The sequence below is a fragment of the Scaptodrosophila lebanonensis genome, unplaced genomic scaffold (genome assembly GCF_003285725.1).
Source record: "Scaptodrosophila lebanonensis strain 11010-0011.00,11010-0021.00 unplaced genomic scaffold, SlebRS2 tig00000155-arrow-arrow-pilon, whole genome shotgun sequence".
Taxonomy (NCBI): domain Eukaryota; kingdom Metazoa; phylum Arthropoda; class Insecta; order Diptera; family Drosophilidae; genus Scaptodrosophila; species Scaptodrosophila lebanonensis.
In genome coordinates this window covers 897,539-910,471 of record NW_022060594.1, presented here as the reverse complement: position 1 = coordinate 910,471, position 12,933 = coordinate 897,539, and the positions used below count along the sequence as shown (strand labels likewise).

The 12,933-nt window shown below is 38.2% G+C and overlaps 1 protein-coding gene across 1 annotated transcript; it reads right to left on the bottom strand.

Moving 5' to 3' along the window:
* Positions 1-2,218: 2,218 nt before the first annotated feature.
* On the bottom strand, positions 2,219-2,990 carry LOC115629499 (GTP-binding protein yptV1-like). Its single transcript, XM_030525979.1, has one exon. It carries the CDS (start codon positions 2,955-2,957, stop codon positions 2,268-2,270), a length of 690 nt encoding a protein of 229 aa, XP_030381839.1. The 5' UTR covers positions 2,958-2,990; the 3' UTR covers positions 2,219-2,267.
* Between the last annotated feature and the right edge of the window lie 9,943 nt (positions 2,991-12,933).

The window sequence follows — 12,933 nt, the reverse complement described above, 5'->3', positions numbered from 1 at the left end:
CCATCATTTCCCTCTACTTGTGTTGATTCAAATAGCAAGGAAGCTGTGAAATCTTGTCTTTTTGCAACTTTGTTGAAACATCGAATCTAAGTTGATGTAAAAATCGAATATTTAATTATTAAATTAAATTAATTACTTTTAGAGGTAAATACATTTATTGTCACATAAATATACGCTTGGGGACGTCATGAGACATCATAATAAGTATGTGGGACATTTTTGGGTACTTATTTTCATTTTTCTTTCACCCACTCTTCTCTTAATTCTTTCATCGACTTGAATCCATTATTTCTGATAAGTGGTCTGTTAACTTGTTTATAAATGAATTATTTTTGTTCGCAAAAAGCGAAAAAGCCATACAAGAAAAATAAGAAATAAAAGTAATGCTAAAGAGAAGAAAAGTATTTTCCCTGTTTCTGTCTCTGGAAACACTGCTATATCGATGAAATATACAATAAAAGAACTATTTTAATATATGGCTTCAGCCCGAACTACGAGCGAGTACGTCGGGAAAACAAAACAAATATTTTAATTCTTGATTCAAAGAGATTTTTCCAGTTTTTAGGGCGCAATCTTTCTAAAAATCTGTTTGTTTCGTTTTAAAACTAGAAACTGTCTTTCTTGAGATTAGAAAACCAGATTAAAGGTTAAAAACATGTAAAAAGAACCATCTTCTACCCTATAAGGTATATATATATATATTCCTAATCAAATCGACGTGTCCGTCTGTATGAACGCTTTAATTTCAGAATCGGCTGAGTCCACATTAACCAAACTTGGTAGCTTCTTGGGAAATACAAGTTTATTATAGTTATTGTCAGACAGCTCTACGGATTGATAAAGATGCCAGACTTAGAAGCAAAAGTCTGTTAGGGTAGGTATCCCAGGTTCATCTATGAACAACAAAAAAAGGTAATTTCTTTTAAACCTGCTCAGAATACTACCTATTGTTGTTTCTAGAATCTGTTATGCAAACCCTAAGATATTTTGAAAACAAGAGTTATAAGTAGTATACATATGTTTATAGTACATACGGTTAGATGACTTGTCCTACTTAGACATAAAACTGAAACTGTTTCGGTCTCAATCGTTCTGAGAAGCTTTACGGCTTAAATCAGCCAAACCCAAGCCAAGCTAACCACCACTGCTCGCCACTTCCCCAGACACCGTCCATCCACACACATGTCACATGTTCATGGATTTGTTATGATGAGCCAATTGTTGAGCGCCAATTTGTTTGGGCTTACTTTGATGTGGTTGTGTTCTGGCCTCTGGCTGGCCATGCAATAAAATACGGGGGGTGGTGGTGGTCGCCAACAACACTTGACTGACCAACCGACCACCCAACGAGACATAATCAAAGAGCATAAGGCAACAACAACAATAATCATAATAATGCAGAGCATTACAGCGTGATGAGAAAAATAGTGGCACTTTAATGAGAAAACATCTAAATCGTTGGATTATACTGAGCGCATCATAATATGCGTCTCGAGGATGACGGTGAGAGCGGTTGCTAGTACTGGTGCTAAGTTATAGCAAGTCTGATACCTTTAAGCCCCTGTGCAAAGGAAATCAAATAATGTTACCACGTAATTGTATTCCACTACATACGCTGCCAAATAATACTAGAAAGACTTTGAAATGTAGGCAAGAGGTACTAGTAGGAACCTAGCTTAAGGCAGGCCGAGGCCAGTTGATTTGGAAAGGATCGCCTGGCCTTGTGTCCGTCTGTATGAACACCGACCACTTTTGTGTCATATGAACTAGAGAAACCAAACTTGGTATGTAAACGTGTCCTTTCAGTTTGTAGCTTGGTACCGTCACTTGAATGAATTAAGCTAGTTTCTATAGCTGTCATAGGACCGCATTTATAATGCTGCATTCTAGTCCGAAGTACTATAAAAAAAAAGAACGTTACTTCTACTCATTAACCAAACGATTACAGCCTTATCTCGCACGAGGTCTGGATTACTGTGTTGAAGAAAAGTTCGTAGGCGAATAGTTTTGGTTTTGTAATCCTTTGTAATACTCAAAATGACAAAGCAGGGTATATTAAATGAGTATAGATAGATAGATGCCTTTTCCATTTTACTTATCAAATTACAGTCCATTTATGAAAAAGGAATGTTCAATTTAAAAGCAGATGCTACAGGATTCTAGGATCCTTTAAAAGAAGATATGATTTTGGTTTCCTCTTTTTTAATGGTTTGCTTCAAGGTATTTTGAAGAGTATACAAGTACAAAATATATAGTTTTTATTTCTACTAGCAGCAGAGATCTCTTTCCCGGCTGCTCGTCCGCTTCTTCAGCGGGCTCAGACGAATCGTACCCTTGTGAGCGGTGGCAGATCCTAGAGCCTGTTGAGCCTTGGCCTGAGTTTTCGAAGGCTGTCTGCGCATGCTGTGATTGCTGAGATGAATGTTGGATGGCAGTGTGAGACGATTGAAAACGTTGACTGCCATGCTTATGAATACTTCCTCCACATTAGCACCGCTCCGAGCAGAGGTCTCCATAAAGGGAATACCGAGGCTTTCGGCATACATGGCTGCCCCTTGGTGGCTCACCTGTCGCTGCCCAATGATGTCGCATTTGTTACCCACCAGCATGATGTTGATGTTGTTGTTCGTATGCCGTCCGATCTCGCGCAGCCACACATCGATGTTCCGATAGCTCTGACGATGGGTCGTATCGTAGACAAGGAACACACCATGCGCCCCCCTATAGTAGGAGGTGATGACCGAACGAAAACGCTCCTCACCCGCCGTATCCCAGATCTGTAGCTTCACCATTTGTCCGGCCACCTCAATGGTGCGAACCTTGAAGTCGATGCCGACAGTGCAAATATATTGGCCCGTGTATCTTTTATCCGCGAAGCGCATCAACAGACAGGACTTTCCCACTCCGGCGTCGCCGAGCATGAGCAGCTTGAAGAGGTATTTGTATTCAAAGTCCATTTTTATTTAAAAGTACTAGCAACGACTAGGATGTTGCAGGACTTTTGAATGGAATCTGAAATAAGAGTCGCAGGCATGCTAGTAATTATAGCAGGATACTATAGTATATGAAGACTGTAGACTGTACGAAAAGATATATAAAGTTGCCCTCTATCGGTTTTTATACCCAGTATCGTGTAAATAGTATGCTAAGTTTGTAAGAGGCAGAGTATATATAGGGTGCGCCATCTTTTATGTCGGTATGTAAACATTGAATATCTTTGAAAATAAACAACCGATTTTCAAGTACGAGATATTAATATTTAATTTGGTTCTGTACAATTTCTTCAGACTAATTTTTCAACACTGGTCTACTCAAGTCAATCGGTTCACTAATGACAAAGTTATTCAATATTTACATACCGACCTAAAAGATGGCGCACCCTGTATGTATGTTCTCAATCAGCATGACAACAGAAATCAATCTAGACATGTCTGTCCGTTCGTCCGTCTGGATGAACGCCTGGATTTCAGAGACGTCTGAGCTCACATTAACCAGACGCTGTATGTAGACGCTCCTAGTTTCTGGGCAATACGATTTTTTTTTTATTTCCTCCCCTCTTCCTGCTACAGAATTTTGTCTATACTGTCCACATTTCAAAAGCGTTATATAAAATAAAAACACAACTTTCACACATGAAGAAATTTCTACTTTTGTTTCAAATTTTAATTTGATTCTAAAAAAAAATGTTATTAGCGGATCAATTGCACTCCAATACTACGCCCACAAACTCCAGCATCAAGTTTGCTCTTCTTCTTCTTTTTATACCCTGTACCCGTAGGGTAAAAAGTATGTAACAGCCAGAAGGAAGCATCTCCGATCCCATAAAGTATATATATTCTCAATCAGCGTGACGAGAAAAATCGATCTAGACATGTCCGTCCGTCTGTCCGTCCGTCTGTCTGGATGAACGCAAGCATCTTCGAAACTATAAAAGCGGGAATAACCAAAGTTGGTATCCAGATTCTCCTAAGTCCGAGGAAGAACGAGTTTATTTTATTTTTTGGAAATAAATAATAGTACAAGTAGTATAAAAGGGGATAGCAAGAATTTAGTTCTTATACCTACGTTTGTATGTTGATTAGATAAGATCTAGTCGCTGGGTTATCAGGAATTAAGGAAAAATCTGTAAAAACTAGCTCTTCCAAAAAATACCCCAAATATTTCAGAAGACAGTACGTTTATATTTTGATTTTTGTAAGGCATAGCATCTACTACGTGTATTTTAAGTTTTTTCGCAAGTTGAGTTCCTCTTGCTTGTCTTTTTCATTTCGAAAATCTTCGCCTGTCCTTTTGAGCCTCCACTTTCTAAATGATCCTAATGATGCGCTCCTGCCAGCTGTGCCAAGGCACCACATAAAAGTACATTACAACATTAAAGGTAACTCAAACAGCAAGTTCGGGCGGTCATAGTTCAAGAGGTCGTCGCATCCAGCTGAAGGGGGCAGCAGCACCTTTAAGCCCCATTGCACATCATCATCAACATCATCATGGAGCATCGGGAGGAGCGGAAACAGCCACGGCAATATAATGCGCGCTGTCGGTGATTAACGCAATTAAACAGGTGCTCAAAATGATGTTTCCAGTGGATTAGCCACGAGTTGGCAACATTCCCACCCATCGCTGTTCCGCACAGAAAATGCCGCTAATAAGCGCCACATTAGCAACATGCGCCACATTAATCCAATGTGGGTTTTGAGCAGCGCCATTATTTTGGGGTTGGGGCTCCGCCTCTACTCCACTTTCCATCTCTTTCACGCTTGCTACTTGCTGTTCGGCGGAAGGGGGGAGGGGGGAGGAGGGAAGGGAGGCTGGCAGTGTCTGACGTTAAAATTCCATTAGCCTCACACGCTGGCCCCATAAGGTGCACAATGGTGGGCATTGGTGGGTGACGTCGCTCCTTTATGATTTGTAGGTGTTGTTGTCTGTAATTATCATTGCTGGACTGAGGGCTGATGGCTGCTGGCTGAATGAGAGATTCGTCAGAGTCCGTGGCGGTCCGGCGTGGGAACAGGTGGTGGCTGTGTCCTAAACAATATCAAGTCTTTAAGTGCTTACGTATAGTACCGGCACATTGAAATGCAAATTTCAAAGTACAAAATTCCCATTAGGGAAGGGGGGGATTTCAAGTTATGCAATTGGGCCTTTATGTTCGCACGACCTCCACAGCACAATGACCGACGATTGAAAACAATTTTTCATTTAGCCAAAAAGCTAACAAAAAAGAAAAAACAAGAGATTGAAACAAATGCTTTTTGTATTGTCTTCTAGGTTTTTGTGAGTCGCATAAACTGCTAATTGAACAGTTTTGTTTATTGTTAAAATACTAATAAAAGCAACAGTAATAAAAGAGCAAGCCAACTATTTAATGACAGCAGCTACCCACACACTCAAAAGCACACAAAAGCGCTGGGAAATCTAGTGGAACACTGAACTCGATGTACGGTGAATGCCCCCAAACAGTGAATGGTTCTAAATGAATACTTTATACCCTTAAGGTATAGTCACACGACCAAATAATTTGCACATCGATCTGTAGAATTCTGCAGGTATGTTATGAATGCAATGTTACTTTGTATAAAACTAAAAAGCATTCTGTGTTAACTTTTTTTTCTACTTTTCCCAGCCTACTCGTAAAATAGCACAGTTGTGTGTGCAAATTATTTGCATGTGTGACCACAGCTTTGGGGAAAATCGAGAATTTTGCACTTTAACTCCTGTGCCAAACTAAAGAGTCTTTCCTTAAGTGCGATCTTTTTGAAACTATTCTCAATCTCTAAGCTCTATTATACACTTTAAAAAAGCCGTTCAAAATACATACATACTTGATATTGAAAGACCATTCGACCTGAAACGTTCCGATTGCCATATAATTGGTAACCTGGTATCTAAACATGGAGAGATTAGATGGATAGTTTTACGCGCATTAATATGGAATCTCTGGCTCGTACAGCCAATTATAATATTATCCAATTTGTGCAAGTTTGAGAGAAGAACAAGCTAATGCTGTTGAAGAAGCTCCTCCACAAAATTTACAACATCTGCGATGATCGCGGCATAATTTGTTTCAGTGCAGATAAATGACCATATATATTTGGAGGATATTTAAACTGATGATAGATAAATAGCTGGATGGATAGGCATAAAAATGTTATGCAGGTAAGCAAATAGATTACCTAATAAATTGCCTACAAAATTTATTGATTATTATTTAAAATATGAACGCCTCCTCACTAAACAACTTATAATTTGAAACTGGCATTAACCTGAGACGGATAATTCCATAACTTCTGTGTAAATAGTTGGAAGGATCGTTCGATGGAATGATAGTTTAATAGAAATATAGATAGTTATATAGGCTGCGAGATGTCGGTAAACAAATGGATTGATAGACTCAAATTTATTGATTAATAGAAAACGGAATATAGAACGCATCCGAAACAAAGGACGCTTGTATCATTAAAAATGTAGAGCTTGTTCTACAGAAAGAATATATTCAGCTATTCCGTTGGAGCCCCCACTGTGACTCGATACATTGCTACCGGGGCCACAGTTGGATGACACAGAGAAGTTAAGCCCGCTTTGGGGGCAATGCTGTGGAAAAATTACGGAAAAAAGTAAACAGAAACCCCATTAACGATTACAAAAAGCAACAACAGAAAGCACTTTGCAAGTTGTTGTTATTATTGTTGTAGTTGCCGTTGTTGCTGAATTGTTCGTGAAAAACAATTACAATTACAATTTTGCAAACAAAGATAATTTGCGAATGAGATCGAGACGCGATATAATGACGACAATGTCGACATACAAGAACACACACATACAACTACATATGTATGCATGTATGTATGTATGTATGTATGTGTAATGGGGGGTGAACTTTTAAATTAAATAACAGGCTAATCATAACTGTCGAGATCGTCATCTTCATCAATTCAGTAAACGATCCAAGGCTACTCGCCACCGTTAAGGGCAGACAAGGGGCCGCCGCTACTTAGCTTCTACATCTCCGAGTGGCCGCGCCGCCTCCGCTTCAATCACTTTGTGCTAATCAGCCGCAACTAAAACGATCCTCCGTGCTGCGCAGCTTCAACATACTCACCAACGATCGTCGTCGTCGTCTTCGTCGACTTCGTCGTTGTCGCTCACCGAACTCACCACATATAGGCTCTCGTGTGCAGTGCTGCCAGTTCTCAAGTGCAAGAAAAAGCTAGATCAGTCTAGAAATGGCCAAAACAAATGATAATGCTTTTTTTCAACGTTATTATTCCTACATTGTTGTCAGACGTTTCAGCTTGTCTTGAAGGACTTTTAAGCTTTTATTTTACATACGATCCAAAACACTACAATATATTGGGAAACAATATATATTATTATTCCTACATTGTTGTCAAAAGTTTGTCTTGAATGACTTTTATTTTACATACGATCCAAAACACTACAATATATTGGGAAACAATATCTACATTAACAAAATAGTATTTCAGGCAAGTTTCAAGAAATGTTATTCTAAAGAAGGCTACAGATGTACTAGTCTGATATTAGTTTTCATCTAGGGTACAATTTCTTCTTTTAAATACTAAAAAAAAAGCTAAAACTTAAAGTAACACCATGACAGAAAATACTACTGCAACAAAATATGGTTGTTTCCGACCTATGAAGACATATATTTTCATATAACTAAGAACTAAAACTAAGATCAGTAAACTACAGTATACTTTTACTGTAACACAAACAGCTAAGCTTTCAATAAAGCTTTGAAATATAATTTTACAATCGGTAATTGGCATATAGTATACATATTCACATTTGATCTACAACTGGCGGGAAAATAGCTTAAGTGGTAGCACCGCTAGTGTGCATGTCAGCGTAGGCAACAGTGGGTTGATAAATGCTAAAAAGTGCGCGTGTCACCACCTTCATTAACTGACCCAGTGAACATGTGTAATCCAAAAATCTGGTTTCCCAACAACCACAGCTATAAACGTGACTTGTTTATTACGCCTAACAAACGAACTTTCTTTGCTGTGGCACTTGACACTTAGGTAATGGTAATCAAAGCGCATTGCATTTAGCGATATAATCAACGCAGATCTTTTCGTGGCCGGAGAAAGCACTTTTGAGAGCCACCGATTACTGGCTACTGAATTACTGAACCGGCGCGGCATTTCTTTAACATGTCAACTAAGCTTGGCATTTTAATGAGTCCCCCTTTAAAATTGGCGGCTTAGATAAGGCTTGCGTTGAAGTTGCAACGAGTGGGAGGAAATAACCTAACTTCAAATCATGAAAGATCCAAAATAGATGTAATCGGTTAACGATAACCCATGTTATGTATTGATATGGTTATTTGAGGGCAGAGAATATGTAGATGTTGCTTAGCTCTTATACAAATGCAGTAGGAGTTGAATTCGCAGTTTTCTAAATGCGATGTTTCATATGTCAACCACAGATATATTTATAAAGCAAAATAAATATATGGGAAATATTATATATATATATATATATATATATATATATATATATATATATATATATATATATATATATATTATACGTATTACAAAAATGGGATAGAAACGGCGTATTATGTATGACTCCGCCAGCTTTTAAATACTTTAATTGGTAATAGATGGTAAAATTATTTAAACGGAGTAAACATAGAAATTTATTATCACTTTTTAGTATTATTATCAAAAAAGTATTCTGTTGCCGTTAATTAATAAATATGCTATAATAAATAAATATATAAAATATATTATGAATAATATACATACAATACAATTTATGGAAAAATATAGCAAATGAATATTCACACAATTGAAATCTTTTGCGTAGATTGTTTAGTCACACTGCGATATTTTAGTGGAGCTTTTCCAACAATATTTATTGCAAATAAAAATAAGTTGCGGCAATTCCACTACTATATACTCTGACAGGCGATGAGTCAAAGTTTCTTAACTTTTCCTAATTAAAGGTTTCAATTAATTAATTCAAACAAGCCTCGTACCATCATAATTGAACAAGATAGGAAGGTATCAATAGTTAATATGTTAAAATTTCTTGAGTACCATTAATGGATTTATAACCTTTTGCAATTTTAACCACTGTGCGCAGAGCAATCATCATATATACATTGGTCGCTTGTTGTTGTTCTTGTTGCTATTATCGCACTCCGCTCTTTGTGGTGACTGCTTATGCTGCTGTTGTTGTTGTAGTTGCTGTTGTACTTGTTATTCGCGAGCGCGTTGATGCTCATGCTTTTGTTGTTGTTGTTGCTGTGGCCTGGTGCTGTACTAAATTATGCGAGCCCGAAGCCGGAGCCGCGTAAAAACAACAACAGCAACAACAACAACCAAAAACCAAACACTCACACATAAGAAGCCGAAACGAAAATTTTTCTGTTTTCGTTTGGTTTTCAGTTCAGTTTTAGTTCCCACTGGGCACGGGCGTCGCAGTCGTCGCGCGGCAACGAAACCGAAACTGAAACCGAAAATCGAAACTCGGATGACGAAGAGAAGGTCGGTCCGGTCGGTCTGTCGGTCGATCTGCCAGAAGATCAGACCCGTTGTAGTTTGAATTTGGTCGCCGAGCCGATATCAAATCGAGCAACACAGTGCGGGCAGTTAAATAATTTTGTTATTTTATTATTTTTATTTTTTGTTATATTAATGTTTACAACAACAACAACAAGAATAAGCAGCAGCAGTAACTAAGTGAAGTGTTTTGTGCAAAAAAAAAGGAAAGAAAGAAGAAAACAAGTGAGAAACGAAATGCGGTGCTAAGTGCTGCGAATTGGCCGTGTGGTTCGGGTTCAGTTTCAGGCAATTGGAGCAGCTAGAGGTCCCTGTTGTGTGCTGAAGTGGTAATCAATTTCCTGCTCTGCTTCTTCTACTTACTCTATTCATGAAGTTGTTGGCTGTTGGTGTCGTTTTTCCGCACATGCAAAGTGGCCGTCTGGGCATGCGCTCTGCCCAACTCTGCTGCCTTCTGCCTGGGGCTGGGGCTGGGCCTGGGCCAGGGTCGAAGTCAGAGTCGGGGTCGGTGTCGGTGTCGGGCCTGCTTACAAGTTCAAGTTCAATGCGCAACTTCTTTGCCGGCAAACACAAAACACAAACACACAAAAAAAAAAACAGTTGATGTCGTCGTCCTCTTGCGCCCACTACATCCACTACATAACAACAACAACAACAACAATTAGAAGAAGAACAGCAAGAACAAAGCATCAGCAGGCGCTTATTCTCTCTTGCCAATTTCATTCCATGCATCCTCCGCTTGTGCGCTCTCTTCGCAGCGCCATCCGTCGCTCTCTCTTCTGCCTCTCTCTCTGTCTCTGCCGCTCTTGCGCTTACTGTCTCTCGGCTGCATTGTGTCGCGTACATTGCACCTTTGCGGCCTGCTGCTCTGCCTGGAGCTGCTTTCTGGCACGGTTTTCGCTTTCGATGCATTTTGACAGCGCATTGCTAATCGCTGCGGCATTTCACACACACACACACGCACAAACACTAACACACACTCAACTAAGCCTGCACGCATTCCAAGCAAATTTCTCATTTCCTTCGCCTCGCACCCGCGCAACTCAGACAATAACTTAACACTAAGTATTACTATTTTGATAAGCCGTTGATAAGACTGTGCAACACAATTATGCGAAATTTAAGACATTCCGCTCTCCGCCTCTTTAGATTATCTGATCAAATCAACGTAAACTATTAGCAAATTCAAGAGGCATATAACATTATGATCCATTGAAATTTTCTTGGTATTCAGTTAATTTGCATTAAAGTGTATTTAATTACTGCTAAGCGAGTTAATTTGATTTGAAAAGTTTCAATTGAGCTAAAAAAAAAATATCCAGCCTATTAGTTTGATTACAAAAAATATCAATTCTTTAAAAATATGAAAGTTGCCAAATCAATTTATTCATTTCAAAAATACAATTTTTAAATTCAAGACAGAAATAGAGTATTCCCGCGAATGTTAATTGATCAAATTGATCGTTTCGATAATATTTAAATTGATGAATAAATGTCAGATGATTATTTCAAATACTTAGTAGACCCAAGCGTGTTCCGATTTTGATTCAATTTAATTACTTGATCATTTTTGCTTGATTTAATTTGAACATGTAATGATTAGAATTGTTTTATAAATCTGTAATACAGATATTTAGAATGTTAATACGATCCAGAGATAATATATACAGCTCTATACGAATAGTATATATATTTAAAATAATTATTTAAGCTCCAAAAGTTATCTGCTTGGCGTTTCTTCAGATAACTTTTAGTTTTGAATTCAAAAATTTTTATTTAGTGACGAAAGTATTTTCCAAATCACATCAAAATACATATACATAAATAATTAATACAACTTAATAAATAATCAATTGGAAAAATTATAGGTTCTAGTGGATGTATGGATGTATTTACATTAATGCATTTATATGGATATATACATAACCTGTTCCCTAAAGTTCTTATTCTGTCCACCTACTTCTCTTACCATTTTAAACAAATGTGATATTTTTGGCTTATTTTTATAGCTCCGATTAAAATTTCCTTAAAGATTATCATTTTAAATATGTGAGTTGTTCAATTTATGATTAGTGATTAGAGAGTTGTGTCGCCCTCTCTTTGAGCTACGCTCTTTATAAACCTCTATTGAGTGCTATATATTGTCTTAGAAGGTACTAATTTCGTTGCTGATAAACGATTACTTGACTGGCTAAATCTCAACTTAGCGTATCCGGGCAGCTCTCTAGGGTATTTTTTTTCGAGTTTGTACTCTGTTGTGCAATTCTTAGATATTTTGTTAAAAGCACCTAAGAAAAACAAATTTTTGATCAATAACGGATATTTGTAAGACTCTATTTTTTATTGGCAAACTTTGAATTGTTTTAGGTCTGCAGTTCTAAAGTAAAATAGAATCGATCGGAGCATTCGAAACAATTTTTCTATATGTCTATATGTTTGTCGTAACTGACTGATTGGTGATCAACGCACACCCCAATTGCAATTGCTAAGAAATAGAATGCGGAAATAAGTTTTCTTTCACAATATAGGGGAGCACTAAGCAGCAGTTTTGGAACATTTAAGCTGCAAATGGAGGAAAACGAGCTCCAGCGTTTGTATGAAAAATCTGCATTATTCAGCCGATTCACTTCAAGCTTGATTTGTCTACATTAAGAATGAATATATAATTAACTGCATTCGCATGTAGTTTGACATTTGTCTTTGGCTCCCGACTTATTTGCATAGTTAATGAGGGACTATTGTGGGATCCAGAAATCTTGCTTTTCAATCTCGAAAATCTTGTCCTGCCGAGACTAGCAATATTGGTCGCAATAGTCTTGTGCTTCTGGTCGTCATCGCATTGAAAATGATCCGATTGCAGCGAATTAACTGAATTGTGTTGTTTGGTGTAACTTTTGTATACCTTGCTAAATTCCTAATAATCGCTTATTAGCTTTGCCAATAATTTGTTGTTCCCCGTCGTGGTTAACTGTTATTGTTATTGTAGCCGTAGCTCCCTCGTTGCTGCTGTTGGTGTCATGTTTTACCTTTACCTGCCTTTTTTTTCTCCAGATAAGCGATAGCTGCTTGCGCAATGGCCAGCTTGGCGTCGGCATCGGCATCGGCGTCGGCGTCAACGTCTTATCGGCTACATTGCTTTTTGGCTCTGGAATGCCAAAAAAGCAGAAGAAAAAATTGCCGAGTCTCGGAATCTGGTGCATGAGTATATTATAAGTTTGTATGTGTGTGTGTGGAGACCTGCCCGTGTCTCCCTCTAGATAGCTGCATTGTCACATGCTTATCAGAGCTACTCTGCTTCCTAGTTCTGATAAGACTAGAGCATAAACACTTAAAACTGCAGCAGAGTGTCGACTGCTAAATGTTTCCAAGTATTTCCTGTTCATTACGAATGCTAACACCA

Excerpts from the sequence above, each read along its gene's own strand:
- LOC115629499 (XM_030525979.1), bottom strand. The coding sequence starts at position 2,957 with ATGGACTTTGAATACAAATACCTCTTCAAGCTGCTCATGCTCGGCGAC.